Source organism: Poecilia mexicana, unplaced genomic scaffold (assembly GCF_051168715.1).
Source record: "Poecilia mexicana isolate PSO_F unplaced genomic scaffold, ASM5116871v1 scaffold_7, whole genome shotgun sequence".
In the NCBI taxonomy this organism is placed as follows: domain Eukaryota; kingdom Metazoa; phylum Chordata; class Actinopteri; order Cyprinodontiformes; family Poeciliidae; genus Poecilia; species Poecilia mexicana.
The window spans coordinates 16,982,175-17,009,947 of NW_028263376.1; the positions used below are offsets into that span (position 1 = coordinate 16,982,175).

General features: G+C 37.9%; 1 protein-coding gene across 1 annotated transcript; it reads left to right on the plus strand.

The window, feature by feature from the left end:
- Positions 1 to 1,626: 1,626 nt before the first annotated feature.
- On the plus strand, positions 1,627 to 27,197 carry ankrd52a (ankyrin repeat domain 52a). The gene is made up of 28 exons (XM_014985702.2): positions 1,627 to 1,824; positions 2,465 to 2,548; positions 2,681 to 2,759; positions 2,986 to 3,056; positions 4,215 to 4,415; positions 4,503 to 4,590; positions 5,364 to 5,506; positions 6,241 to 6,453; positions 7,170 to 7,248; positions 7,327 to 7,441; positions 7,552 to 7,634; positions 7,722 to 7,839; positions 7,915 to 7,983; positions 8,074 to 8,214; positions 8,696 to 8,758; positions 8,855 to 8,966; positions 9,459 to 9,530; positions 9,606 to 9,807; positions 9,884 to 9,971; positions 10,793 to 10,910; positions 11,445 to 11,664; positions 11,748 to 11,835; positions 12,262 to 12,345; positions 12,486 to 12,631; positions 13,409 to 13,491; positions 13,658 to 13,740; positions 14,416 to 14,507; positions 15,317 to 27,197. Exons 1-28 carry the CDS (start codon positions 1,798 to 1,800, stop codon positions 15,586 to 15,588), a joined length of 3,234 nt encoding a protein of 1,077 aa, XP_014841188.1. The 5' UTR covers positions 1,627 to 1,797; the 3' UTR covers positions 15,589 to 27,197.
- The last annotated feature ends 576 nt before the right edge of the window (positions 27,198 to 27,773 follow it).

A 27,773-nucleotide genomic window follows, 5' to 3' on the forward strand; every position in this document is an offset into this window, starting at 1 on the left:
TTGTAATTTATAGGTTATTTCTATTCTATGCTAGCTAAATTTACATGTAATAAAAATATTTAATTGTCTTGCTATTTTGGTAGATTGTTAAACTTGTCTTATTTATTTAATTATGTGTTTTTACTTGCTTGTGTTACTTAAACTACTTCTTTGTTTTTGTACACATTTTCACATATAATTTGTGATATTTTATGTTATGTTACAATACTTTAACTACATGCAATTGGAAAGATGCTAAATTAAAAGAAAAAAAGGTTGATATAAATGTAATGTTGATACCCAATTCTACGACAGTTAATGAACAAGGAGCTGTAAGGATAAAATCTTAAACACATATTGAATAAATATATATTAAAGTTAGTTTTCTTACTAAGTCAGCTCAAGACAGACATAATAAACTGCAAGTCACAGCCATGGCTACAGAGAAGGAACTCAATAAAGACAAGAGTCAAAAGTATTTAGTAAAAACACTACATAAATACTGAGTAACTGCTTGATTATAACACCTGATTTAATATTTAAAAACAGCATAATGGAGCAGAAATATATAAAGCTATGTCCAAATTCTTATCCATCCATCCATCCATCCATCCATCCATCCATCCATCCATCCATCCATCCATCCATCCATCCATCCATCCATCCATCCATCCATCCATTTTCTGTACACCCTTGTCCCTTATTAGGAGCGGTGCTAGTGCCTATCTCCAGCTAACATTCCGGGCTCAAGGTGGGGTCACCCTGGACAGGTCACCAGTCTGTCGCAGCAAATTATTATACAACTACATTTTAAAAATGCAATTAAATAACTATTACAAAATAAGAATAAAACTGTTTCAACATATACTTTCATTTATCTCCAAATGGCACAAAATAAAAGACAGAAAATAGCACTTGGACAATGAAGTTGTTTACAAACCAGAAGTCTTACTGTGACAAATTGTAGGTTTTTGTGTCTTTTAAAAAAAAACCTGTTCTGTCTTGTGAATTGTATAGTAAGGTGCTGTGGTTTTTCAGCTCACATGTCGTCGGAAAGAGGATGGAAATTAGCTATTGTGCTAATTCCTGCATATTTCCACTGCCATGAGTAATGGTAAGCCAATGTGCACTGTCCTAATGAAATTAATTAAATGAAATTATATTAAATTAAGCTGACAACACTCTTGCTTTTTTGAATAATCTGCAAAATAATAAACAAAATTATCTCTATCTATCTATCTATCTATCTATCTATCTATCTATCTATCTATCTATCTATCTATCTATCTATCTATCTATCTATCTATCTATCTATCTATCTATCTATCTATCTATCTATCTATCTATCTATCTATCTATCTATCTATTTGTTGAGTATTTTTTGTTAGTTTTTAGTTTGTTTAATGCCCTTGAACAATAAAATTAACAAAGACATTGGCATTAAAAGCTATCATTTAAAATTTAGTCTTTCACTTATGGCTTTTATGTTCTCTAAAATCTCCAAGGTCTCGTTTGACCTTCAGGATAATTGTTTTACTCATGCGTATGAATGTTGTATCCTTCACCGCCACTAGGTGTCGACATTTCACCCCCCGAAAGCAGAAAGCGGACCGCCACGCCTGTAGGCGGACCAGCGCCATCGTCAGACCAGACGCTGGATACAGACAACAACAGTGACAGACCGAGAGAGAAAGACCGCATTTCTTTTTTTGCTTTCAGTTATGGGTGTAGTCTGAGAGGTGGAAATTGTAATTGCACTGCAGCTTTACCTCGAAGTTTAATCCTCATGAAGGAGCTCCGTCCTGGCTGAGTTGGGAGATGGGAGTACTTAACATCGCAGACCAGGTACGCTGAAAGGAAAGCCCTCCGTGTTTGTGTTTTGGCGCAGTCTATTTGCTGGAAGGAACCTGCTCTAGTGCGCAACATGCTACGTATTCGCCGAACCGCTTCAAATACTACTGTTGCTCATTGTTATTGCATGCATGTTTTTACTGGTTTAATAATTAGGAGGACAGAATTTCTTGTGTTTTTGATGTGCGGTACCGTTTTGGGGGTCGGAAGCGTAGCCTCGACCGTAGTCTGGGCCAGGGCCAGCTCCGTAGCTGCATTAGTTAGCTCGAGGCTTTTAGCTAACTGACGTAAGAACTGAAGGCCTGTAGGCCTCAGCTAGGGCTTGGTCTAACTGCTGGAAAAAATAATAAAAGAACGGGAGAAGATCAGCCCCATATTTAAATAACTGCAATAAACATTTGAAAACATAATATACCGTAATGCTAATATATTTTATGCATTTACTACCCCCAAAACATTTATATTTTTACCAACTATGTGAGCGGCTCAAATAGATCATATAGAGCGGTACGAGAGATGGGGATATTTCGAGTCATCGATCCGGATTAGTGTTAAGGTTTTGTTCTGTTTTGGTTTTAAATACATTCTTTTGCATAGTTTTATTTGTAACTCCGCGGTGTTTGTGTTTTTTTAGCCTCCTCTGGTGCAGGCCATCTTCAGTCGTAATACTGAAGAAGTTCAACTGTTATTGCACAGAAAGGAAGATGTCAATGCACTGGTATGTGAAAGTACATTGAGTTTTCATGCAGATCATACTCGATGGCATGCAAATTGGAGTCCTAAATCTTCACGTATTGTGCGTGTGTGTGCGTGCGTGCGTGCGTGTGTGTGTGTGTGTGTGTTTTAACAGGACCATGAGCGCCGCACACCACTTCATGCTGCTGCCTGTGTGGGTGATGTCCATATTATGGACCTCCTCATTGAATCAGGTGATTCTGCTACATTTATTGCAGATAAAAGTCGGTACCTTTTATAGTCCAACATGATGCATGCTCCATAAGACCGAATCCCCTCTCTAAGAGGGAGTGGAACAGTCAGCAAAAATAAACCTTATGTCTGTTTTTATAGCTAAAACAAAAAAAATATACACAGAAGAGAATTTTGTTTGCAGGTTTTTGTGAACCTATACTGATGATAGAAATGTATATCTTTCAGGTGCCAGTGTAAATGCTAAAGACAACATTTGGTTGACCCCGTTGCACAGGGCAGCTGCTTCAAGGAATGAAGTAGGTGTCTATTTTAAGGAGTTTGTCATTTTTAGCTAATTATTTTTATTTTTGAATTATCTTTTGTGTCCAACCACAGTTACATATGTTGAATGTTTTAATTCTAGTTCTTAAATATAGTAAGGTCCAGGACAATTAGACAGAATTTAAAACAAAAAATTGTAACATTATCTTATAGCTTACTTAAAACAGAAAAGGAACAAATTTCTTCACTAAAATAAATAACATTTTGATTGGATAGTATTGCCTACAATATATTTTTTTTATTTTGTAAGCAGAAGTAGGAAATGTAGGACAAATGTTTTAAATTTAGCAGTGACTTTGAAGTGTTGGTATAGTCAGCACCACAAGTTAATATTACTTCGCTCGTTAGTTGGGCTATCTGCTCAAGTAGTCAGTCTGCTGTCAGCTTAATTTAATAAATTTCATCAGGAAAGTGCATATTGATCAACATTACCAGAATTAATGGCGGTGTAAGTGTGCAGGAATTAGCACAATAGCTAAGTTTCAAGTTAGCAGAAAAAGCAAAACTCCTCATTGTGCATTTATTAGGACAGAAAAAAATAACATCAACAACAAAAGAAAAAATTTACACTAGAAATAACTAGCCAACAGACAGAAATAGTATAAAAAACAGGGTACAAGAGTCTCAGCTATAGGCTTTCAACTAATGCTTGAGTTTCTTTTTTTTTTTTTTTTTTAAGAAATTGTGTCGTTTTAACTGCCTCTGACTGCTTGCCAGTTGCAGTTTTTAAAATATTGTTCATATAATGAAATTATACTCACACTACTTTAGTTTCTACATTACGGTTGTTCATTTGTTCAACAAAAAATATGTCAAAATGGTTATACAATTCTTTCCTACAAAAGGGGGAAAATGCAGTGTTTCAGCAGTGTGTAGCAACATGTGGGGGAGGGGCAGGACTCATTAGTTTTTGACTGTAGAGCCAGACATAATTTCTGGATCTTCCTCTCGCCTGTCATAAAAAAAACTTTAAAATGTTGCTGTGATAGAATGGAAGACTTTTTGGTTTTTTTTAACAAATTCTTAATATTTTCATAGCTTACCTCAATGCTAACCAGGATTAATAGTTCAAACTGGGACCCTAACGCTTTAATTAAAACTGTAACTTTTGGTGGTGCCTTCCGTCTCTCCAGAGAGCAGTGGGTCTTCTGCTGAGGCGCGGAGCCGAGCCAAACACGCGAGACAAGTTCTGGCAGACGCCGCTGCATGTGGCTGCTGCTAACCGTGCCACGCGCTGTGCAGAGGCTCTGCTGACCCAGCTGAGCAACCTGAACATGGCAGATCGCACTGGTCGGACTGCCCTGCACCATGCGGCGCAGAGTGGTTTCCAAGAGGTGAGGCTGCAAGGATTAACCATTTAATGTGTAGACATGACTATAAAGTTAATTTCTGCTTGTTTTTTTGTTTTAATTGTTGAACAGATGGTGAAGCTGCTGCTGAACAAAGGAGCCAACCTGAGTGCCATTGATAAGAAGGAGAGGCAACCTATTCATTGTGCTGCTTATTTGGGTAAAAATGTTTCTATTTCATGTTTGGCTGAAACGATTAATTGTGACTAATCAATTATTCTTAAATAATCATCAACTAATTAGTAATCAAGTAATTGTTAAATATACAGACTCAAAAAAGAAGGAATTGCTGAAGGAACAACATATTCAGAGAAGCAATTAAGCCAAAAATGTACAATAATTGAACACATTTTGAAGTTAAGACTTAAAAAAATACTTTCTGTAAATATGTTCTATGCAGTTTTAGGTTCACTTGGTTCAAATTCTATAAAAAAAACTGACAGGAAAAAAGAAAATCTGCAACTAATCACCTTTTTTTAAATATAGTTAATCATTTAATCCAAAACATAATCAACAAATTATCCCTACACTGTTTTAAATCAAGCAGAAAGCGCTGAGCTTTTCACATGTTCATGTTAGAAGTATATTTAGCTGCTGATTCATTATTTGCTAAACATCAAGCATAGACTTAAAGAATGCTCCGTTTTTGCATTTTAGACACTAAAATGTTTTTCTTAAGTAAAAAAAAAAGAAAATAAATGAATTATTTGTTTATTTGAATTAATGCAGACCTAATTACTTGCCAGTACTACAAACCAGCTGTTTTTCTATGTTTTTAGGCAGGAGTTAAAACTGTAGAAGTTAGATTTGTCCAAATAAAGAACAGTAAGAGTTAGAATGAAAGACCAAGCTTTTTCTCCAGACATTTCTAACTCTGGACACTAAACTGTAGATCAAATCTTCCATTGAAATGTTGTTTTGGGATTTTTGCAGGACATTTGGAGGTTGTGAAGATGCTGATATCCCGTGGTGCTGACAAGAGCTGCAAGGATAAGCTGGGTTATACTCCTCTCCATGCTGCTGCTGCAAGTGGTCACATCGAAATTGTAAAGTACCTTCTGAGGATGGGAGCAGAGGTGAGAGGTCATGTTTTTATGTTTACATCACTGGTGTCTGCGGTTAATCATGTTGATTCGATCATCGTCAACTAGTTTAATAATAATTAAACTAGTTGTATACAGACTCATAAATCCAGCAATTTGCTGAAAGAGCAACAAACTCAGAACAATAATGAAACCAAAACTGTACAAAGAATATAAACATTTTTCATTTAAGGTAAAAATCCTACTTTGTCTGTAAATATGTTCAAACCAAAACTCCTTAAGTGATATAGTTTTAGCTTAATTTGGTTAAAAAGATCATATTGATCAACTTTTGCTTTGAAATTATTAATTGGTTAATTGAGCTTTTCACATGTTGACCTTAGAAGTATTTTTTAGCATCCTCTTAAGGATCAAGCACTCTAAATGTATGCTAATATTGCATTTAAGGCAATAAATCGTTTATTTTCTCATTTAAAACAGGATTGAATTATTTGTTTGCATATTTTAAGTTATTTGAATTATTGCATAAAAAACTGAATGAAAAATCTTGAGACTTCCAGTTTTTTAAAATCCAATTAATTGTTAGAATAATCAGTAGACTAATCAAATAGTTGTCAGAATAATTGATTATTTACTAATTAAAACAATCGCAAGTTGCAGCCCTACTGTTGTCTATGGCTTTAATGAGTCAGTTTACCTCTTTTTAAATGTTTTTGTAGGATTTTTTAATAAAGTGTGATGTCATTTTGGTTGTGCTTCACTGCCAGATCGATGAGCCCAACAGCTTCGGAAACACTGCGCTTCACGTGGCTTGCTACATGGGACAGGAAGCTGTGGCGACGGAGCTGGTGAACCACGGCGCCAACGTTAACCAGCCCAACAAGTGCGGCTTCACCCCTCTGCACCTGGCTGCCGTCTCCACCAATGGTGCCCTGTGTTTGGAGTTGCTGGTCAACAACGGGGCTGATGTCAACCAGCAGGTCAGAAGAGAGAAAGTTCACCGTGTTGTGATGCAGATTAACGCCACAAAGCGACTCTCATTTTAAAGTATTTTATTTATAATGCACCATTAGGCCTGTCACAATAGCAAATTTTGCTGAGCGATTAATTGTCTCAAAAATTATTGCGATAAATACTAATATTTTTGAACTGATGTAGTGACATAATGATGCAAGCACATCCTGCTAAAAATAAATACACTTTATTTTCAAAAGAACCAGTAAACAAAACAAACAAAAATAAAATGCACTCTGTCTCTGTTAAAGGAAAATGCATTTGAATAAAAACTAAACAACATAAAACCAAAGTGGAAATAAAAACTACATTCAAGAGTACAGAGTCTAGATGTAGATAGAGAAGATTGGATTAACCGACTACCTGATGATGATTCACTCCTCCCTTATGCTGAGGAAGTGAAGGTCAGTGGAAGGCACCGGATTTGAGCCTTTTTTCATCCAGTGTCATCAACAGAAAGAGAAAAGGGCAGGAAGAAACGATAAAGCCAATAAATTAAAATGAGGTTGATAATTTTCATTTATCATGCGATAAGTTGATTGTTTATCGCGACAGGCCTGTTAACACCATCGTTCATTTGCCACTGTTATTAGAGAAGGGATGGATCCAAAGTAGATGTATTTTAAAATTATACTAGCTTTGTGTGAATGTTTTTGTGAAAATAATTTGTTTGTTTCCTCAGAGCAAAGAAGGGAAGAGCCCCCTGCACATGGCAGCCATTCATGGACGCTTCACACGCTCGCAGATCCTCATCCAAAACGGTAAGTAGGACTTTTTTTGTTTTCTTTTCATTTCGTTCTCTGCTCTGACTCTCTCTCTCTTCTTTGGGTTTTTATCAGGTGGGGAAATTGACTGTGTGGATAAATATGGCAATACCCCCCTCCACGTTGCTGCTAAGTATGGCCATGAACTGCTGATCAGCACTCTGATGACCAACGGAGCAGACACAGCCAGGTAGAGGAGAAAATCTGTCCACTCTCAGAAACCGTACAGCTTTACATGCATTGATTTATTTGGTGCTCAGCATCTAATGCAGCTTCTTGCTAATTTGTTCTGTGTTTCAGACGTGGGATCCATGGAATGTTCCCCTTGCACTTAGCCGTGCTGTACGGGTTTTCAGACTGTTGTCGCAAGTTACTCTCCTCAGGTTTGTTTTCTAAATAAATCCGCTCTGATTCACACACTTGTTTAATTCTTTATGTCTAAGTGAGTGATTTTGTTAATGTCCCTTCAGGTCAGCTGTATAGTATAGTTTCATCTATGAGTAAAGAGCATGTGCTATCGGCTGGGTTTGACATCAACACCCCTGACAACTTTGGGAGGACCTGTCTACACGCTGCTGCCTCTGGAGGGTAAAAACAAAACTTTTATGCTCATTTTTTATAACCAGATATGCATTTATCTTTAATAAACATATCTTTTTACAGAAATGTTGAATGTCTGAACTTGCTCTTAAGTAGTGGTACTGACTTGAACAAGAGAGACATAATGGGAAGGTGAGTTCTTGAACATTTTATCAGTTAAATTCATACATCACCGTATAATTCGATGTGATTGTCTAATTTCATCCGGCATGCGCCCTGTAGGACACCGTTGCACTATGCGGCTGCTAATGGGAGGTACCAGTGCACCGTGGCTCTGGTGAATGCTGGCGCCGAGGTAAACGAGCAAGACCAGACTGGCTGCACTCCCCTGCACTACTCTGCTGCCTCCCAAGCCTTCAGCAGGTGAGACGCGTGTTTAGATTTTAAATTAAAAAACACATGACTACGCTGCATCAAGCTGATGAAGGGTGTTCAAAGTGCGGCCCCGGACCATTTGCAGCCCATGGACTGATTAAGTGTAGCCCCCTTACCACAATTCAAGAAAAAAAAAATTAATAAATTAGGACAAAACTACAACTTTTTAAATTAAAATCTACTTATAAAAATGTTAGCTGCATCACAAATTGATAATTTTTCCAAGTTTTCTGGGTTTTCATTATTTTCTTGGGAAATGAACCACATCTACTCGGTGACTAATCTAAATTAGCTATTAAAATCTGATTTTAATTGCTATATTAAAACTCGGTAGGACACAGCAAGTGTTTTCAAATGAAGAGTGACATCCTATTTTTATTGCTTTGTTTTCTTAAATCGAGCCCAAAATAATAAGGAAACTGTAACAATTGGTAAATATTCACAGATCTGTTTATTATTGATTTGTCAGAACTGATCGCCAATTTTCTGGGAACCATCAAAATACTGAGGATGAGACGAAGGAGTCCTACTTGTGAGTTTTTCTTACCTTCGAATAAATTTAATTATTAGATAATTATATATAATCATCAACTCACTGAGTTTTGCTCTTTGCTGCCTTTTGTAACAGTTGCTTGGAGCATCTTCTGGACAATGGTGCTGATCCGTCTATGGTCAACTCTAAAGGTTACAGTGCTGTTCACTATGCAGCTTACCACGGCAACAAGCAGAACCTGGAGCTGGTGAGTTTTCTCACTAATGTTTTTATTATTCGTTGCTAGGATTGTCACCTAAGTGTTTTTTTTTAACTAACTAGCTAGCTTTTCATCTATCATGATTAAATTTATTCCATGCAACAAAAAGAAAACGTTGCTACGCTTGGCACTACAGCTGTTTTGCATTGACTGATTGTAATACAGCAGGATCCCCCAACTATCCCAGTATATTTATATTTTTTCCCTTTTAAATTTCTTTCTTGGTGGCATTGAAAAGATCAAAATCTAAATTTAACTCGCTGAAACCTAAGTGACAAAATCTGCCAATGATACTAGTAGATTTTCCTCAATATTGAAGAAGCTTGTACATCTTCCTGAAAAGTCATTTGTAAGTTTTGGTCTTATTTCAAGTGTACTGTGGTATTTGTACTAGAGTGTATTTTTGCAATGAAATTACAAATTGCTTAAAGCTTTAGCTCACTCGAATTTGTTTATATGCCTGTTTTCTTACTTTTCCAGCTCTTGGAGATGTCCTTTAATGCACTTGGAGACATAGAGAGCAGCATTCCAGTCAGTCCTCTTCATCTCGCTGTGAGCGTCACACAAACCTCTGCTTGTTGCTCTTGACTAAATGCAAAGCGGAGACTAATTCTGCTCCTCCTGCAGGCTGATCGGGGCCACTGGCAGGCCCTGCGCGTGCTCACAGAGACGGCAGCCTATGTGGACATGCAGGACGCCGCCGGCCGCTCTGTGCTCTACCTGGCGGCGCAGAAAGGCTACGCTCGCTGCGTGGAGGTGCTTTTAGCTCAGGGGGCCTCCTGTTTGCTCAACGACAACCATCTCATGTGGACTCCGATTCATGTTGCAGGTATCGTAGCCAAAGCGGAAAGCCTTCTCTAGCGATGTGGTTGGTTGGGTTTTAATTGGTCTTTTCTGTAAACCAGCTGCCAACGGTCACTCAGACTGCCTGCGCATGATGATTGACTACGGGGAAGAGGGGGATCTCATCAATGTCACGGACAAATTTGGCCAGTGAGTTGTTTTCCTTTCACATGTAGAATCTACAAACCATTTCTTTGTATTTGAACCATGCCTGTAATACTCTAAGCTAATTTTCTTTGTGAATCAAGTTTCTGCTTCTTTTTGCTTCTTTTAATTAATTGAATTGTTCATATTTTTTGAGTGATCAAAAATTAAATGAAATTTACATCAATGCCATACGGTCATGTAAAAAAGTGACTAAATTTACGTCTAATCTTTAGTTTATCTGTAAAAGTAAAAACTGGAAAATTAAGAAGCAAGGAATTAAATTTCTATTTGTTAAAACATCAACACAAATTATCGTCTTTCAGTTGATAAAAATAAGTTGGGACACCCGAATGGCTAATTCTGTGGTTGAATATCTCAGCTTTGACTAGGCCATTTGTGTCACACAGTATATTCTTCACTGGGGGAATCCCTGAGTTAGAAACTCACCAAACAAATTGTATGTTTTTTGTTTGTTTTTTAAACAGGGCAAACATTTATCATCTGCACTTTATGTGGTAGACACATTTATATTTTTATCCATTTTAATTGGGAAAATACAAATAATTTATTTCACAGCCACAGTGTGTCTTTATGTTGAACAGAAAGCTTTAAAAGGTGCTTTATTTAATTTTAGCTTTTCAGTTGAATTACTTGCGTCTTTCACTGCCATTTAATTTAATATTAAATATTTACAAACTAATACAAGATAATTAAATTTTTTCACATGACTAAATATATATATTTTTTTTTTATTCTAAAATCTGTTTGTTTTTTTAATCTGTTTTCCTTTAATCTGTCTTTATTGCTGCTTTTGTCTCCATCAGAACCCCTTTAATGCTCTCTGTTCTGGGCGGGCACACTGACTGTGTCCACTTCCTGCTGGAGAAAAGCGCTCTACCGGACGCTAAGGACAAGAGAGGACACACGGCTTTGCACAGAGGGGTAAATCTTAAACACGCAATTATTGAACCACAATAAAAAACACTTGATGGGGACAGTAAGGGTTAATTTATACAGTGAAGGTTGACTTGCAGCAGGGTTAGTTTGGCAGTAAAATGGTGACACAAAATATTCTGGTGGTCATAATGTTCTGTCTAATCAGCAGATATGGGTAGAGCACCCAAAAATTGTACTCAAGTAAGAGTAGAACTACTTAAACATATTTTACTCATCCTAAAATTACTCAAACGTAAAATGTACTTTTTTTTTCTTCAAAAAAGTTACTCAAGTAAATGTAACTAGTTTCTGCTCTTCTCTGCTAATCAGTGTTTGTAAAAAGGAAAAAATATATATATAATTGTTTGTTTGACACCCAGTTCTACTTTAATTTGAGCTCAAGTTAAAATAAAAACTACCTTTTTTCACAGTTTACACCCAGAACAGATCCAGTAGCCATTAATTTCTCTTTCGCCCAGCATAAATGTAAAAAAACCCCATAATTCAATATGTTTCTTTTATTTGTTTGTATTTCCATAGGCAGTGTTGGGACATGATGACTGTGTAGCAGCTCTGCTGGCGCACAAAGCTTCTCCGTTGTGTCGGGACGCCCAGGGTAGGACACCGCTGCACTATGCTGCCTCCAGAGGCCACACAGAGATCCTGGCCAGTCTGGTACAGGTCACCATGGCAACTGACCCACAGGACAAACTGCTGGACAACAAACAATACACGCCGATACACTGGGCTGCTTACAAAGGTTTGCTCGGCTTCATGAGTGGAGAATCTGTAAAGATCGGTGGTGCCGTTGTTAAATCTGCGCCGATGCGTTTCTGTTCTCAGGGCATGAAGACTGTTTGGAGGTTTTACTTGAATTTAAAACATTTATTCATGAAGAGGGAGACCCTTTCACTCCCCTGCACTGTGCTCTGTGAGTATTAATGTTGCATTTTCTTATGTTGGGGGCAAAACTTTAAAAAGGAACACTTGTACACTGCATCAAGTTTCAAAACTGTTTCTAGGCTGCAAAACAAATAAAATGTGATCAGTAGATGAAACGAACAATACATGATGGCAGTAGATTCTTACAAAATGGAAAAAATAACCTTCACAGTCAGTTTATAGATAAATATAGATAATGCTACACTTGTTATAGTTCATTTTATTTCTTTTATGTGCTTCACTTCTGTTTTTACAAACAAAAACCGAATAGACACCAAAGAAAAAGAGAGCTGTATGCAAAATGATGCAGGTTGTAGACCATCAAGTTATTTTTTTTTTTTGCTTAAGTCATATCTACAATTCTGTATGTATTTAATTTACCATAATAAGTAATTAAATGACTTGTTGTTTGTAGGATGAACGGCCACAGCGGCGCTGCAGAGAGGCTGCTGGAATCTGCCAGGGTCCACATGATTAACACCCGAGACGCCAAAGGAAGGTTGGTGGAAAGATTCACTCATTTCCACCAGCTTGGATCATCTTGCCGTCTCCACAGACATGAAACATGTTTGATCCTGAGATGCTAACTTTACTCAGGATCTTCATAATTGATGGTTTTGTTTCTGTGTGTGCCTGTAGGACCCCGCTGCATGCAGCTGCGTTCGCTGAGGATGTGGCAGGACTTCAGCTGGTGCTTCGCCACGGCGCAGACATCAATGCCGTGGATACGAGTGGACGCTCTGCTCTGATGGTGGCTGCTGACAGGGGACTCAGCGGCACTGTGGGTGAGTCTGAGCCCTGGTCTCTCTTCTGATCTAGAGCCTAAGCAGTAGGCTCTAGATCAGAAGCCTAAATAATAGGCTTCTATTAGTTAGAGGCCTATTTATAAACGAACAAAAACTGCTTTTTTTGTTTGTTTTTATTTTTAAAAGTTCTAAATTTTTCCATTGTGCAAAGTAAAATATAAACCCAGTTGTGTCACCTTCACCAAAAATAAGTAAGATTAACTTTTACAAATTTAAAAAAGCTTGAATATCCAGAATCCAAATTGTCAGTGTTCCTAAAAAAATCTGTTCCTACTGCACCTTTTTAGATCAAATATAAAAACAGACTGTAACTTGAAAGTGGCTTGTTTTTATTAACTGTATGCATTAAGTTATTAAAGAGTATTCACACAGTTCAGTATGATTGAAGCCAGTTATAAAGCATTAATTTAGACTTCTGAACCGAGTCTTAAGGCAGGAAAAACAGAAAACTGCTCCAAGCTGAGAATGCATTCATCAATTAAAAACAACTAAAATGTTGACCACAAGTATTGATGTTGTTGGACTTTTCTAGCCTCAGGTTATTTTTGCCTCAACATTCTGTTTATTTTTAACATGAAATGATGCTGTTGTTTCTTTGGGGTCGCACTGAATGTGTCTACGCTGATTCAGCATCATAAAAATAATTTTCCAACCAGTTAAATGTTGCATAATCCTGCTGCAGACGAGCGTAATCAATTCAACCCACCTGTATTGCTGCTGTTTCCTGTCTTACGTGTGTGTTTTGTTGTTGCTCAGCCATCCTCCTCCACCGAGCCAAGGCCGACCTGACACTGCTGGATGAGAACAGGAACACTGCCCTGCACCTGGCCTGCAGCAAGGTACACGCTCTTATCTCCACCACAGTTAACACATTTATTAGCAGCATTAGCATCCTGCTAGTAATAAAACAACTCGAGCAAATATTGCTTTTAAGGTGAATTGTTCTGGAAACAGATTGCAGTTCCACAGTGATTGTTTTTTTATGCTTTGTTGTTTTTCCTTCAGGCCCATGAGATGTGCGCTCTGCTGATTCTGGGAGAGATCCACAATCCCACTCTCATAAATGCCACCAACAGTGCACTGCAAATGTAAGAACCTATAAACTATTACATAAAACACAGCACACCGTGTTCATATCTGCTTATTTGCAGTTTTTTTTGGTGTGAAGTTTATTCTAAGATATTTAAAATGAAATGCAGATTTGGAAGCTCTGATCAAGGTGAAATGCTACTAAGCTGTTTCTGTACAAGTGACACAAATGAGACGTAATGAAAAGACTTGTGTTGAATTTCATTGTTACACCAAATACTTCAAAATATCTCTGATCTTTATCCAACAACATCACACTAAAATGTGATGTGCCTTGAATAGTAGCTTCAGTTTATAGTTTGCAGCAATGATGGCAGGTAAAATGTTCAGCCTGAATCTGATTTAGACTAAATTATAACTGTGCAGAAGGGAAAATGCTAATCATCTACCCCAAAATGTCTTGATTATTCACACTAATTAAAATTATGCAGCTAAGAACATTTTACCCACCAATAATTGTGTTTGTATGCAGGATTCCTGCTCCAATGAGTAAATTTTACCATTTAAAACTTGAAGTTCGTGCATCTAAGTCAATATGCTTCTAATGAGAAAATGTTGTAGAAGTACAGCCAGAAACTCTGGTTTAAAACCATCTCGGCTCTTTTACTCGCTGTCCCTTTGCAGTGAAGTTTTCAGTCTGAGCTGCCATTGTTTTTGCTTCTGGTCTTGCGCAGGCCCCTCCATCTTGCAGCTCGTAACGGCCTGGCTACGGTGGTGCAGGCGCTGCTGAGTAGAGGAGCCACGGTGCTGGCTGTCGATGAGGAAGGTGAGAAACTTCACAGCTTCTGTGGCGCTGGGTCATTCCTTTCTTTTCCTGGTTTTTATGCATTTATCAGGGCAGATGATGTAGGAAGAATAATCTGATAATAGGCAAGTCTAAACTCGCCTATTATCAGATTATTCTGATAATATGCCTATTAACTAACTGCAACTTGTTGTTATTGTAGTCATCGATTAATCGCATAAAGAAATTGGCATAATCTAAATAATTTTCATTTAGCCACTTAAATGTATTTCATACAGCTTTAGAAATACTTTAAAAATACTAACAAATCAGTTCTGTTTCAAATGAGAAAAGAAACATTTATTCATTTTAGGTAACACTTTATCAGTTGTAAAGGATGCATCTACAGCTAAAAATACTTCCAAGTTGAAAAACTCAACGCTTTCTTCTAACTTATCATCATTACAGTGCAAGAATAATCAGTTGATTTTAACAGATTAATTACCAAAAATGCCTAACAGGATATTTTATTTTTATAGAATTTGAATCAGATGAAGCTAAAACTTTGCAATTTGAGGAGTTAAAAAAAAAGTAATTTTTTGTTAGTTGTTTTTGTTCTTGGATGCAAAATCTATTTGTTTTTTGAGCAGTTGCTGCTCTAAATATGTTCTTTTAACAATTTGCCTTCTTTTCATGCTGTTTACTCTAACAATTAAGGAGTTAATAAATTAGTTGATAATTATTTCAATAATCGATTCATCCAAATGATTGTTTTTTTAACATCTTATCATGTGAACACAAAGGAAATGCAGCTATTGGGATTTTCTCACGCTGATTTTTCTGCCTGTCAGGCCACACCCCGGCTCTGGCCTGTGCGCCCAACAAGGACGTGGCTGACTGCCTGGCTCTGATCCTATCTACCATGAAGCCTTTCCCTCAGCGGGACCCTTCCTCCTGCTCCTCCTCCTCGCCCACCGTCTCCTCCTCCGCCGGTCTCAACTTGCTGAAGCACTGCGGCATCACCGCCGCCTGCTCCCCTCTGCCCAGCAACGGCCTCCACAACGGCTACGTCAAAGACCGCCACGGTGCACCGGTGGGCCTGGACGGGTGTCTGTCTGAGTGAACTCAGCCAGCTGCTATCGACATCACCACCACCAGGGGGCGACTACCTTAAACATGGTCAAGAGGACCAGAAGAGCACCCACCCACATGTCTGTTTTCTCTGTATGTACGTGTTCGTGCGTCTGTGCGTGCGTGAGCGTTTGGTCTTCTCTTGAGGTGCAGTCAAACCTATTATGCAATTAGATCCCATTCCTCCATCTCCTGGTAGTGCTTAATGCAAAGAGGCAGATCGCTCTACAAGGTCACCACGACGAGGCATTTACTACGAACTAGCAATCTGGCCATCTCTAAATTATTTAACCCTTTAAAGCCCTGCTGACGTCATTATATAGCCAACTTCTCAGAGCATGGCGGTGTCTGCACCAACTGTCCTTTTTCTCCATATCGTTCAGTAGAGAAGTCATATCATGTTTACCCAGAAAGGTGACCTTGTAGAGGATCTTACAGCCTTCCCAAAAGAATGATCAAAGAGTTTTTGAGCCTTTTTTTTTTATTATTAAATTGTCTACTAGCCTAGATTTTTATGAAGGAACCACACAAGGGAAAGTCAAAGTTTTTGCGTAAGAGTGCAATGCTTTTTGTACTACAGTACAATCTGAAATTTGGGAAAAAGGGTCATAAAGTTGTTAAATCCTTAGCTTACTCTAAACGTATGGCCTAGAAATATTTGGCATTTTAAGATGATTTGGTAAATGCTGCTGAATTCTTGAGCATGTCTCCTTCCAAAGGAGAGCCATTCTGGGGTCGGCGCCGAAACGTGCCGCGTGCCGACCCCGCTTTTTGTTTTTGTTTTTAAAGATGCTAAATAAGTGTTTGTTAAGCTAGAATGTTTCTAAGCATATAAGTTATGACCAAAGTTGATCAACACTACTATGGCTATAAATTATTTATTTGAGATGAACTGTACTGTATAGAGAAAGACAATAGATCTCGATATACCTCGTCAACTTGTTTAGCAGCTGCTTCATCTTCACCCAGGGTCCGTAGGCCTAACGTTCTCTTCTTATTTTGTTTTTTTTGTTTGTTTTCGTAGGACTTAGAGAACTGCTGTAGGATAGTGACTGACTGAGGCCTTGTTTATTTCTAGATGAAGGCTTTACTAGTAATATCTGCCAACAACACCTCATCGAAGCATCTTATATCTGAGCACATAAATGAACAAGCCATTTCAATTTATTTCCCATCTCTTTAACAGTGTTTTCCAGAGAAGATTTCACAATTTGAATGGCCTGATTACTGAAAGAGAGCAATCAGTCTTGTTTTTAGGCACTAATAATATTTTCCTTTTGTTTTTTGGGGTTTTTTTTGGTGCGTGTGTCTAAATTTTGAGCTGGCCATTGACGTTTAAGCTCTCGCTAAACGGAGTATTTCGTGGAGCTGGTGAAGCTGTCTTAAAAATCGCAGCTTCTTAGTGGTGAACTGATCCGTTTAAACAAATATTGTCTCTTTTTCTTTTGAACTATTAAAATTATTGGGCGGTTTCCAAGCAATATTTTCTTTTTTGCCTTTTTGTTGAGCGTTATTAAATAGACAATCACTGTCACAAGGGCTTTTGTTTCCCTAGAATGTGTTTTGATTTTTGATTTTTATTTTTTTTCATTTCTTTTGATTTACCTAAAGACTAAACGAATGGCTCTGTGCGTGCCGGGCATTTTACTGTCAGTGTCAACTTAAATGCACTGGATTGCCTTTGTGGCATCTCAAGAAATGCCTTTTGACCCATGCCTTCTACGACGCTTCATTTCAGTTGGATTGCTTGGTGGCAGAACGCAACAAGCCCTGACACTGATTATGTTGCCGCCCGTTTGATGGCAGCGGCATTTAACTACAGTTACACCATCGTATCTAATGGGAGTTTTAAGTAGATAAACGACGAATAAATAAATAAATGCTTGGCTTATCTTTACGCTCCGGCATTGTTAGTCGAGCAGGGAGGTCGTATCCCTGCAAGAAACAAATAGGGCTAAGGAGAGAAGAAGAAGAAGAAGAAGTATCTCTGCTTAGGCCAATCCCTGTTTAGATTTCAGGAATAGCAGAAATCCAAATATGTGCTTTTATTTGTGTTAATTTAGTTGTCTCCTCATCCCATTTTCTGGTATTAAGCATACTAAAGATGATTGTATCAGACCACTAGAGCTGTTGGTGACTCCTAGATGTTTTATCTATGCTATTTAGTTGTGTTGAGCCATCTGACGGTGGTTAGCTGAGTCAGATGGCTTTCCTTGGTGTGATGACTTCATATCCGCTGGTGTTGAAGTGGCACAATTGCACACGTTAGTTTGACTGGATAAGAGAAGAGGACCTAGACTAGACTTTGTTGTTGAATACACTTTACAAAGGAAAAAATGCTTTCACGGCGGTGTATTAAGCTTGATTTTTGTTTCTTAAACTGACGAATATTCTTTTCAGAGCAGCAATCTCATTGAGTTAAGAGTTGTAGATTACTACTTTATTCGGCGTCTATGACTGAAACTGAACAAATCTGTGAAGCCCAGCCTTTTGTTCTCCTGTTGGAAAGGCGGTGATGTTAGCTGGGGCTTTTTCACCAAACTGGTTCCAGTGCTAAACTGTGGCTGGTGCTTCCTTGGCGCCAGTTGTTTCTGTTCCCAGCTCTGGTAGCGATTAACTGGTTCATTCTTTGCTCCAACTGGGGTGAAAAAAACACTTTGATCAGGAGCTGGAAGTGGGAAAAGGGAGATAAACGACCAATGATTTCACTAATTTAGAGCAAAAATGGAAAGAAAGAAACACTTGAATTTCATATTAAAAGATAAACTCTCTCTCTCTCATGTTTCCATTAATTATACTGAAATCCCCAGCTTAGTTTTGGAACACTAAGTTATTTTCTATCCTCAGATACTGTTAAGAAATGCTCTAATCGCAGAGTTTAAGAGTTAATCGCAACACTGCTGGTGGTATTAAGAGTTAATAGATTAATCTGGTGATAATAGAGCATCTTTTTGCACAAATGGGGAGAAAAAATGTTTAATTTTTGGAGGTAAAAGCACCGATATCATCCTGGCAAATTAGAAATAAAAGTGATAAAAGATCAGACTAGATTAAACCAACCTGTTTCTGGCTCCTGTTTCCCTTTTTTATCTTTTTTTTGGAACCACTTTAGTGGAAAACGCCCCACTGATACTGCAGATAGGTACATACTTTCACTATTCTTCTCAGGATTCCTGCTAAAGCAGCAGGTCGAGTTTCTTAATTCAATCAGATCTCTTATATCTAAAGTTTTTTCAGTTTTTTCTTTTACATATTTTTCTCCCCGAGATGGGATGTTCCAAAATTCAATTTTTTTAAAATCCGTAATCCTACAGCACTTAATTACATAGTCAAGCACGCACTTTAGTACATTCAGGTTCTAAGTGTGCAGAGTAGAGCAGATGTAATGTATGTACTTATGTTTACATGCATGTGTTGCTGCTGAATACAGGAAATGTAAATGAGAAAAGGTGAAGAAGAAAAAAAGAAGCAAAGGCTGCAACTAAATTTACTCCAACATGCATTATTTACAAAAATAAAACGTATATATATATATATAGAATAAAAAAGGGGTGTTTCTAAGCACTTGGGGACGGAGTCCGCTCCCTGCTGACTTGTTATCTCTTCCCATCACCCAGCCTACTGTTAACAATGCAGACTTTGGCCTAAGTCCTGCAAAGTCAGTTGCGAGATTAAACCAACACCTCAGGCAGGCGGGCAGGCTTCACTAAACGCTCTCCATATCCTCTCTGCCATCTGTAGGTGCTGTCAGGCCAGCCTGGTTTTGGGCAGGGATTTTTTATTTCATTTCTCGTGATGTCCTTATCTGTGTCGTAAATGGAGTCAGTCATTGACTTGTGCAATGGCGCTTGATGTAATCTGTTTATTCTTTTTGTATTACAGTATTCTTATACATGCTTTTTATTTTACTTTTTGTGTACCAGTGATACCAGTGATTGTGCATGGAGCTAGGTTGCAGTTGTGACGTAGCTACTATTAAACAAATGGAGCATAATATACAATATATTTGGAGTCAGAGATGGAAAGAAAGAAAGCAATGAAAGGTCCAATTGTAGCAATAGCGTGTGTGTGTAAAAGTGTGCAGCACAAATATTGCACTGCCATCCATTTTAGGCCAATTCAGTAAATCATAGCATCAATGCCAATGGAAGATTCAAATGCGGGTTAGATGTCATATTTTATCACAAATAAGGCCTGTTTGCCAAAACGTGTTGAGAGGGAGGGAGAGAGGAAAGCCTCTCTGTTAAGCAGCAATGGATTTATGCATATGTTCAAGCAGTTTACAGTCTGACCATCAAATCTGAGCCATGAATTTACTGACTGAAATGAATGTAGGGTCAGTTCAGAGCGCGACAGTTTTCTTTCTCCCGACTTTAAACTGTTGCTCTTCATTTGTCTTGCGTTGATATGAATATACAGGTAGCATGTAGAAATATAACTCTCTACTTATTCTAATGTATGTGTAGTAGTCTTCCTGCTTTGAAGGTCTGGATATGTTTTGGGTTTTTTTGATTAGGTTTCCCCCACCGCCCCTCTCTCCCTCCTTTTAGGTGTTTGTGGTTGTGTAGATTGAAGCCTAAAACCATAAAGGATAAAAGTGTAGATGAATTTAACATTAACGGTCATCCATTCCATTGAGATTGCCTTACAGTACAGTGAAACAAGACGGACAAAAAATAAAAGGGTCTACAGTAGATAAGATGACACATACTCATAAATAGCCTATATTTGACAAAATGCACCTAAGCTACACCCATTTAGTGCCATAGAAACCTTGATTTGCCTTTAGACATGAATCATATTTACTCGGTCAGTAACATATTCAGACGTAGACAGGATTCTTACAGTTTTGTGTTCGGAGCTGCATGTCTCTAAGCCAGTTATATTACTCAAAAGAAAGCTATATAAACATGTGCATGAGAAATTACTACTTAAAATACAAGTATTCTGTTGAATTTTGGTGTATTTTATAATTGGAAATTTTTTCTGAAGTATATAGGTAGTCCCTTTAGTATTGACAAAGCAATCCATTGTTTGTGTGTTTAACAAGGTGGTTTATATTGTGTGTTACAAAGGAGAAAAAAACATTTTTGATGTCCAAAAGAAGAAAAAAAAAAAGCATAGTATATACAATATAGAATTGATTTGCCTCAATGGATGTCTTGGTTTTTACTTGAAGTAAATGGCAAATTTCAATTCAACTCTGATCCACTGTTGAGCCTTTTGCCTTAAAAGCTATAACAGAAAATAAAACCTGGCAGCACCCGAGATGCTACATCTCCTGTAGAGTTATGCTTCTTGCTTTGATTGCTTTAAAAAGATAAAATTGGCTACTTTTAGGTCCCGCAGACGCCACCCCGGGGGGTCGAGAAGCACACGGATAAATTGAGGTAGCACATAGCTCAAGGTTGCCATGGTACCAAGATGGCTCTGAGAGGTTGGGATTTCGCCATATTTTCCACTGTGAATGAATGAATGAATTCAGAATTCACTTGTAAACACAATCAAACTATGGCTTCTCTGTTATCCAGAGCCAAGTGACACTGGGAATTGACGTTGTGTACCTCAAAAAAAAAAAAAACTAAGACAGGAAGGATGCTTGTACAGCTATGCTAACAAAGAGTTTTAAAAAAAATCCTTGTACATCCATCTTGTGGGTTGTGTAATTCTGCTTAAACCAGCCTAAACCAGACGATCTGCGCGGAAGCGCTTGATCAGCGTTGGCGGATGTCTCATGTTTCCTACCTTGCGAAGGGGCAGCCAACTGCACCTTGTACTTTTTATTGGACCTGCAGTTTTACCTCATCAGTGATCTTTTGTGTGACGATGCTGACATTGATTGTGTGGTGTTTTTGTTCCTTTCCCCTGATGTCAGTCGTGTAGATTACTCACAAGTAGAAGAAGTAGTTTTGTGTGCTTGTGACTTTACAACAGAAGTTTGTCATATCTAAACATGCACTAGCCCTTTTTTTTTAAACTGAAGCGCATATTTACCCTGTTCTAACACATCTCCCTTCATTACAATTAACAGATGAATCTGTTATTTGGTGCAAGTCAGAGTAAAAAGGTCCAGTTAAATATCAGCTGGGATGTTAAGGTAGCTATAAAACTTTACCTCTGTAAGTCAAAACAATATAACTTCACTGTTTAACAATCTTCCCAGCTGGTTATTCATTCCCTCTACCCCACCAATATGACCTGTGTAATACCAAGCACAGAGGTGGCACGGTGCCTTTTACTCGTAACTACCGAAAGGTACGGTCTTCCATTTGTATTTCCCAGAAGCCTTACAATGGGGAAAAAAAAAACACGCTGAACAGACGTGGTGGCAGAACCGAACTCCCTCTGAGTATCATCATTTAAAGGGCATATATCATCAATTTTTACCGTTTTTCTTTTTCGATTGGTGTTCAGGCTTGTAGCTCGTGCTAATGACAGCAAGCACAAGGCCGCCTAAATTTATGACGCCACACCTTGGATGCAAAACTCTGGCATTGATGGTAATATTATGTCCATCCAAGACAAAAATAGAGATGCTAAAGGCTTGAAATGGAGAAAGTTGGAAGAAATGTTTCTAGGAGTGGTGACTTGGAGACCTAACAAACCAGCACCATATAGAGTGATTAGAGCTCTTTTAGAGCGAGTCTGAAATGGAGGCATTCAGTTCTGATATTTTACTCTGATGTGGTTATCTCTCACTTTTGTGCACATCATAGGTCGGTGTTTTTATTTAGTTTTTTTGTGAGGGTTTAACTGCATCACAGTAATCTCACACCACTCAAACTTTATCAGTTTATTTTCCCCACAATTGCAATTTTGGCCCTAAAAAAATCGCTACAATAATTGTACTTGTCTTAGGTAGAAGAGAACTTAAAATACTGACGTTAAATCCGATCGGCACTGATCAGTCCTCTGCTACGATCAACAAAGCGATGATGGACGGATATTCAATCAGGCTGTAGCTGCAAACACTCATCCATTTGGCTCAGACACGAAGAAAAACAAAAGTTATAGCTGAAGCTGTCATCGCTAAATGTTTAGAGTGGCTACAAATGTTTGTTTTTTTTTGCTGTCAGAGTGATTTTGAAATAATGTTTTTGCTCTAAAAAAAATAACGGATTTCAAGAGTGGCTCTATAATATGATATTTGCCCTTTAAATTATGTTTCAAATTAAAAGTAAAAGCCTAAATAACTGCCTCTAGATTCGCTTGGATTTCTCCACACATTTCCCGTGACTTTTAGGGTTGCAGAAGAAATTGCACACTTCTGGTGCGATTTCCTTTAGGCACATAAAACGGTGAACGAACGAACGATCGGTAGATTGAAAGCACAAATCCAAAGAAGGCACCTCGGAGCTCGGAGGGCTCTCCGAACCATAAGAAGGAAAGCAGACCAAATTTAGGCCAAGATGTGAGGGAGGAAATAAAATAAAAAATTATAAAAAAAAAAAAAAAACACTGAAATCTTGATTATTAGAAACACAGTAACTGTAGAGAGACCGCTGTCTGAAATTCCAGAGCTGCTTCTGAATATTCCTCTCAGCCTTCTGGGTTTTTCATCTATGATTAGTAACTTCTTCACAGTGCAAACCAAGTCGTCATCGAACTTTAGGGTGAACTGTTTGTTGTGACTGTGTTGCAAATTGATTGTGGAGATAGTATTGTGTTATTTTAGGGTAGACTGAACTAGAAATAGGATTGCAGTTTGTAGCTGTGTGCAGTGTTAATAACGGTGTGATCATATTCTAGAAGTGACGTAACATTTGTTGTCTTACTACGACATTAAGGCATGAAAATCTTCTGTCAAGCTGACCTCGTTTGAAATAGATATAAGTGCAATAACCTTTTGTTTATCATCGCTTCCTCGGTTGAGTAAGAAAAAAAATTATGATCCCTTCTCCTTTCTTTTGATAAAAAAACAACAAAACAAAAAAACACCAAAAGTCACTGATCTGTAGCAAATGAAGGATTTCAGCAGTCCTCTTGTTTGTACTCGGAGGTGGCATTTAAACGTGAGATGTGAGATTCTGTTCTTAAAACTGTGATTTAAAATGAAAGTTTAAAAGCTGCCTGCTCAAACACAGGACCGTGCACAAGTTGAAAAAGTTGGAATAGCTTTTTTTTTTGTTTTGTTTTAATGGATGGACTTTGATGGTATTGTAATTTGGACTAGACGCGTTCCTTTGCATGTGTTCGTGTGTTTATATGCATCCTCGATTCCTCCTTTTTAGTCGGTGATATGAGGGGGAAAAAAACTAAAAGGAAATCTGAAATGCCTTATGTTGTTCTCAATGTTAAGCATTAAGGGTTTTTCTTTTCCACGCCCCTCCCTTTTCAGCGTGTAGCTTGTACAGTCGAACCCGCAGGAGATTTCCACCCGTGCGTTTGTAACTCTGAGGTTTTTAGAGAAACATTCCCCCCCTGAAAGTGCCGTTTGTTTTCACCAGCAGAAGATGCGAAACCAGGGGAGAGAGGGGAGATCGCGTTTACACAGAAAAGGTGGAGGGTGGATTTTGGAAACACTTTGCGGTGTTTACCGTTGAAATGAATGAAACCAAGTATTTGTGCGCAGGTGAAATAAGACGGTGATATTCTGACGGAGCACCTTATTGACTTGCTCCTTCTGTGAGTCTCCTATTGATCTTGATTACTCTAAAGCAGAGCCATATCAGAGAATTTGCCCATTAGGAGCCCCATGAATGTGCTTTTAGCTGTAGGATGTATATTGCATGTTTTGTGATACTTTAGTTGTATTTGTAGTCCCTTTCATGTTTTTTTTCTCTTTGGTTTAGTCTGCTTCACTGAAGATTTTACCACCTTACTGCAACTCATGAGCTTTTAACAATACTCCATCAACTGGACTTTAGGCAGGTGTTGATCTGCTGCTGATGCAGCCTTAATTTATTACAGATTTAAAGAAAAATAATAACAATTGAAAAGTAAGCCGCCTTGTTTTAATGCGAGTGGCTTATCTGGGAAATAAAAACGGAGCCCTTGTATGTGGAAGGACTCTGAATCAGGGCATGTGATGAATTACAATCAAATTATTACCACGATGCACCTTCACAAGCATAGGAGGAGGAAAAAAGTTGGCTTGTCCACCTGACATTCCAAATTTGATTTATTTTTCTTCCACGGTCCTGTCTTTTTTTTTTTTTTTGTCATTTTGCTTTGCTGGTGAATAAAGTGTGTCAATGACAGGGTTCCCTATTTAGCATAACGCTGATTACCTCATTTACAAGTCTGCAAATATACTATTCTACTGTGTGTGAAGGAGTTGATGCCATCACCAGCAGCGCGGTCTCCAGACCTGTGATGACAACAGGACCAATGAATTTACTCTGCTCACATCAGCCACTTTCAGATCAACAACCGGAATAGAAACAAGCGGTTGGAAACATGATTGAACTTTTATTTTGGCGGGCCAAAAAAAACAGCCGTCGACGATTTACTTCAGTTAAGAGCCACAGCAGCTGCTTGTCCAGTCAACACGAACAGATGCATCTCGATTCACCAGAAAACCGACACGAAGTTAAATTATTTCTGTTTATTTAAAGCTTTAATTCCTTTTTGGGGATTGTCACTTACTGCTACTGAAAATCCCAAAAGTCTTTTTTCAGAAGCGATATGATCAGAGCTCCTTTGACATGGTCTGTCCGCAATTAAGGAATCTACTCAAACATTTAAACTGACTTTGCTTTACGATTCTTGTCCAAACGGTTTTTCTTCCACTCAACTTTCCAGGAATGGGCTCGTAAACAGTACAAACATTCATCTTCGCTCATGACGGTTTATAGATGTTTCCTGATTAACTGAATCTTCATTAGCTGTACGCCACAATCCTTACTGGACGTTTTTCCTTCCACTCACCTTTCCATGAATCTGATTTTATACAGTACAAACGGCCATCTTTGTTAGTAGTGATGTTTTATGAATGTTTCCAAATTAACTCAATTTGGAAACAGCCATATTCAGTGTGGGTGCACTTTTTTCCTTCCATTCAACTTTTCATGAATTGGCTTGCATACAGTACAAATATTTATCTTTGTTAGAAGTGATGTTTTATGGATGTTTCCAAATTAACTGAATCTTCATTAGCTGTAAGCCACAGTCCCTCCTGGACTTTTTTCCTTCCACTCAACTTTTTCTGAATCTGATTTTATACAGTACAAACGGCCATCTTTGTTAGTAGTGATGTTTTATGGCTCTTAACTTAATCTTTACTAGCTGACTTGACTTTTTTTTTCCTTCCACTCAACTTTCCATTAGCCATCCTCGTCAAAAATAACAGAATAGATTCTTGAAGTTTTGTCTCTGTTTAGCCTATCTGATTTCAGAGTGAGTTTCTCTTTTTAAATTGAGATGCACCTGTGTCGTCAGATTAAAAATTAAACTTAGAAAATCAAATTAAAAATCTACCAGCTCAAACATTGACTGGAGTGGCAGCTGCTGGCGCTAACTATCATGGTTCAATAATCCTGGCGTATCACAGATATTTCGACATTCTAGCATTGCTCGCTGTTTTGTTTTTGTTTCTTCGTAGCATTACTCCTACCTCCTTGTTTTGCAGCATTGAGTATTGTTTGTCTCTCCACCTGTTCTGGCTTTTAATGGGTCAGTCCACTGTACGGGAATACAGATTTATCATGAGCAATTGTATACTTATACATAAAGTGTGCTTGGATGTGCTGTACATGTCTACTTGACGTTTAAAAAAAATATTTATGAGAAGCATTTATACGACAAAATACCACTGGAATGTGAAGCCAGACAAAGTTGTGATGCAGATTATGATAGTCTCTCCCCTTTAACATTCAGTGGTGAATGGTCAGAGGAACCATCTTTAATAAAGTAAATAATTACCTTTTCCTTTTAGTTATTTCATTTTTCTGTGTATGCTTTTCTGTCCAGCCCTATAATATGAGATAATTCAACGATTACAGCTTCGTTTAGGCTCATGCAGCTGTACTGATATCACAGGTTGTCACGATGAAGATGGGTAGATGGATTCTGTTTCTGAGGGTTGGAGGGGAGGAAAGTCGGTCTGCGTCCCTCAAGCTGTTTGCCTTTGAATCCATCTGTCCAGATTCTGGCTGCGTAGGCGTCCTTTTCTCCACACTGCCCTCACATTTTACACCGGGTTTGACTTACAAGGGGTACAGGACAAGGTGAAAGGTTTGAGGTTTTCTCCCCACCAAATGTTACGGCCCTCCCCTCTCCCTACCGCCGCCACCTTCACACGCCAACACGAAAACAGGACCAGCCCCACTCCACAAACCCGCCGTCTCACCTGAAACCTCAAGCCATTCATGTTTCTGTTTTTGTTTCTTCAACAATGCAATCCTGAAAGCACTTTGCCTTGTTATTCCTTTGTGTGAACATGTGAATGATAATTTGTTACAGAAATGTTAAATATGTAAAAGATCATTCACTGTTTTGGAAAAACCTGCATCTGTCTTTCTGACGTTAAAAGAAAAAAAACAGTTTAGTGACATTAAACCTGAATCTATTTTATAAAATGTTTGCTGCAGCCAATTGGTCTTGTCATTCAGTATTGTGGCTTAGGGTTGTTTGTGTTCAATAAAGTGCTATTGCTAAATATTTCCTGTCTCATGTTTTTTTCTTATTCTTTAAGGTTCAGTGTTGTAAACAATTTTTTTTTTTTTTTGCTTTTTTGTCAAAAATCTTTCAGCTCATTAAACTAGAACTGGGCGATTTAACATATTTACAGCATGAGTGTCAAACTCTTTCATTTTTTGCCACATCAAAAATCTGAATGCTCTTAAAGGGCCAGTCACACCAGAATAACTCTTAAACTCTTAAAATATTAATAAACAGCTGTTTGTTTCTGCATTCAATAAGTGTTTCTTAAAATTAAATAATATTGAACATCTTTCCACGCTGATCAGATTATTATAGAATTACAGATTTTATGGTGTTGATTTAGAAATATTTGCAACTTTGTAATTTATGAAAAACAACTAAAACTTAAAATGGGGAATGTTGAGCATCTTGTGAAGTTTTATAAATAAGGAAATACTTAATCTTTTAACACATTAGTGTCAAATTAACACACTTATCAGTAGAGTGTATTTTCAAACAAATTGATCTGGTCACATCAGAAGCTTTTTCCTCTATTTTAAGATGTTCTGGTAAAAATTGCATCTGTTTTGTGCT